This window comes from Euphorbia lathyris, chromosome 2 (assembly GCF_963576675.1).
Source record: "Euphorbia lathyris chromosome 2, ddEupLath1.1, whole genome shotgun sequence".
Taxonomy (NCBI): Eukaryota; Viridiplantae; Streptophyta; class Magnoliopsida; order Malpighiales; family Euphorbiaceae; genus Euphorbia; species Euphorbia lathyris.
In genome coordinates this window covers 137,607,303-137,611,166 of record NC_088911.1, presented here as the reverse complement: position 1 = coordinate 137,611,166, position 3,864 = coordinate 137,607,303, and the positions used below count along the sequence as shown (strand labels likewise).

The 3,864-nt window shown below is 33.9% G+C and overlaps 1 protein-coding gene across 1 annotated transcript; it reads right to left on the bottom strand.

The window, feature by feature from the left end:
- Positions 1-1,359: 1,359 nt before the first annotated feature.
- LOC136220075 (probable ubiquitin-conjugating enzyme E2 24) lies at positions 1,360-2,643 on the bottom strand. The gene has a single exon (XM_066007766.1). It carries the CDS (start codon positions 2,638-2,640, stop codon positions 1,621-1,623), a length of 1,020 nt encoding a protein of 339 aa, XP_065863838.1. The 5' UTR covers positions 2,641-2,643; the 3' UTR covers positions 1,360-1,620.
- Positions 2,644-3,864: the final 1,221 nt, after the last annotated feature.

Sequence of the window (3,864 nt, the reverse complement as noted above, 5' to 3'; positions counted from 1 at the left end):
TTATGGCGAATATTTCGTCACAGAATGTCACTAATCAGTGGCGAAATAATATTCCCCATAACATAAATGCCAATGAATGGGGATATATATTTCGTCACAATATAATACACAATTGTGGCGAAACAGAATTTCTTCATAAACACCTATTGTAGCGCCTATAGGATGGCGAACTGTGGACGAACTTTGGTTTCGCCACTAAGGACTTTTGTGGCGAAAAAATAGTATTTAGTGGCGAAATATTTCCCCACAAAACACACGATTTCTTGTAGTGTATTCTATGCTTTTGTAGAAAGTTGTTTTTCAGCTCTAAAAGGTAAACAACAGATGTCTAACCAAACACTTAAAACTCTGTATTTTAAAGTGAAAAGGCAAAAACGAACAATCAAACAAACAGAATTGGATGGTAATTTGATATACTTCCACAAAATGGCATTTGATATATTTCTCATCTACCAGGAGTGATATATGCTTAATCTATTATTCCATTGCCTTGCAATTACATTATGTAATACCCAACCACTGTTAAGAACACCTGAAGTGTTAGATCATGCTAGATAACATCGTCAAAACATCACTCCACAATCTAGAATCATAATGGTGCTCATTAAAGTATGAGGATTATTTATATCTACTATCACATATGAGATAAACTAACTAACATTAGAACCATTTATCCATCGATGGGCTTCGAAGGCAACCAAACTTTGAATTGATAGATTATTGCATTAGGTATAGCTCTGATTGTATTTGAGAGACGCTTCCAATATATTTTATTACTTAGTCTTAAGTTTACAATATATTGTATTTTTTTGAAAGTATAATATAGTTTGTTTTAGGCTTAATACACAAATAACTCTATGAACTTGTTCAAATATTGCAACTGCCCCCTCTAACTTTCAATTGTACTCTTTAAACTTATCCAATTGTAAAATATAACTCTAAATTGGTAAATTTTTTACCCCGTACTTGAAGCAACTGTAAAAACGTTTTCCGAATCCGTATCACACCAAAGATCTGATTATCACACTCCACAAGCGTTGTAGCTTTTGTATTTAACGTGTTTCTTCAATTGTAGTCCATATCAGCAATTTGGGATTATGTTTTACAATTGGACAAGTTTGAGGGATAAGTTGTTACAATTAAAAGTTCGAATGATTTATATCTACTCTCACATATGAGATAAACTCGGCTCGGAAGGCAACCAAACTTTGAATTGATAGAATATTGTGTTAGGTATAGCTCTAATTGTAATTGTATTTGAGAGAGGCTTCCAATATATTTTATTAATGGTTTTAAGTTTATAATATATTTTATTTTTTAAAAGTATAATATAGTTTATTTTATTTATAGTATTTCAAATAAATGAAACTTTCAAAATAAATAAACAAAAATTTAGAATTTACAAGTGAAATGAAAAAGAAGTAATTCACTCTAGACAAGAAGTTTGGCAATCTTAGAATTCCATTTGGTATCCAATAAGAGCGAATATATAAAGACATATCCCAAAATTAACAATTAATGCCTTTAAATTCTTTTAATAAAGCAAAATCTAAAACCTATCTCCATAAATCATAAAATAACAACTTTTTTACTATTTTACCCTACTCCAATTATATCCCTTTACGACACCGTTTCCGTCGTCTTCTTCTTCTTCTTGGCACTCAACAATCCAAAAACCTTCTTCACTTTGCCAAAAAGCCTCTTTACAACCCCACCATTACTTTTCTTTTGACTCTTACACGGCGTCGTTTTCGTCTCCATCTCCGTCTCCGTCTCCGTCTGTAACTCTCCGATCAAAGTCCCCAATGAAGCTCCATTTTTAGCAAAAGCTGCAACCAACTGTGGATACAATTGCCGCATTGATATCTTAAATTCAACCGATACAGAGGCTGAAGAAGAAGAAGAGCTTGATTTTGAATCATAATACCCGATTCTAGCTCCACCATTTACATACGCAATACAAGCTGTTAAAATCGCACTACCTCGCTCTCTAAAATGACCGGCGACGAGAGATTCGAAATGCATCGGCGGCTTCCGTTGATGAAACAGCATCGTTTTACAACATAAAATAAATACATCGGCATTGTACGAATTCGCCCTCTTCTCCCACTTAGACCAGCCGCGAAACCCGCCGAAAAACGGTTCGTTGAAATAGGGTTTCTCGTTGAGCACAAGAGCTTGGATCGAGAGTAAAATCTGAAGCACCGATGACTGCTCCGAATTCCACATCTCTTTCTTCTTTCCATTCCATGTGTTCAACAAGCTTAAACACACCTTGCCGCTTGCGTAGAGGTTCGGATTAATCCGAAACCCGAACGATCTATACGAAACCAGTGGCGGCCGGGATGGATAATCTGACGGGAAAGCAATGTCGAAGAAGTAGAGACCGTCGTGGTACGGTGTACCGGCGGATCCGATTATCGCAGCTCTCATTAGATCGATGCGATCTTCGTAAACTCGAACGAAGATTGAATCGGGAAGGTTTTTCTCGAGACTTTTCCACTCTTTCATTATCTTCTTCTGGAATTGTCCACCGGTAGTGGTATTGGAATGATACTTGTGATCGGTGGAACCTGATACGACGTCGAATTGAGGGAAAACGGCGCCGTCATGGTTTTCAGAGGACACAGAGAGCGCCATTGTTAGTGCGAAATGGAGGTTCAGGGCTGATGAGAGAATGGTTTTTAAAGGTGAAAGGACTGTCACCGTGTGGGTCCTACATGATCAATGCAGATTCGATTATCAGGGGAGAGTATTATGTGGGGTCAGATATTACTTGACACATGGAACCTTTTTTGATGCGTGTCTTAGGTATAAAAATACCCCATAAATAACACACCATCTTTGTTACTTCAAATTTAAATAAGACCATTTATCTTAAAATATTATACCATTACTTAATTAATGATAATTAATTTAATAATGATTATTAATTAATAACTTAATAAAAAACAATGAATTTTTTTTAAAAAAAAAATGACTCAAAAGGAATTAATTTTTTAGAAATTAAGTTTAAGCATGATTATTGCTTTCAAAAAAAGTTTAAGCATGATTATTGAGAAAAAAAATAGCCGAAAAAAGTTTTTCTTTTTTTTTTAATAAAAAAAATGAAAAGAAAAACTTAATAGTTAAGTTTTGAAAATAAAAATAAATTTATTCTATTAATTTGTAGAGTGGAAGGTATGAGAGTGGTCGCATTCATACAAGAGATATCAATCGCTGCATGTGGATTGTTGATTTCAAAAAAACATTTATCATACTGAATTGAAGGTCTTTTTTACTTTTAATGACTACGACATGGTTCTTTTATTACCAAAAACTAGGATCATTATTTATGATATAATCAGTAAAGCAGAGGGTAGGAAGTGGCTGCATTCATGCAAGAGATACCGATTGCTGCACGTGAGCTGTTGCTTTTAAGCATGGTTGAGAAAAAAAATTATCTTGTAAAGAATTAATTTTGGGAAAAAAAGTTTGCCTTAATAGTTAAATTTTTAAAAATAAAAAATAAATTTATTTTATTAATCAGCAAAGCTGCGAGGGGGGAGGTAGGAGAGTGGTCGTATATCTGCAAGAGATACCAATTGCTGCACGTGGTTGTTGCTTTTAAAAAAACATGTAAGCATGGTAGAGAAAAAAATTAGCTGATACAGAATTAATTTTGCTTAATAGTTAAGTTTTGAAAAATAAAAAATAAATTTATTTTATTAATCAGTAAAGGAGATGGTAGGTGAGTGGCTGCATTCCTGCAAGAGATACCAATCGCTGCATGTGGGTTATTGCTTTCAAAAAATATTTAAGCATTGTCGAAAAAAATTAGCTGATAAAGAATTAATTTTGGCTAAAAAATCCGTAATATTTAAG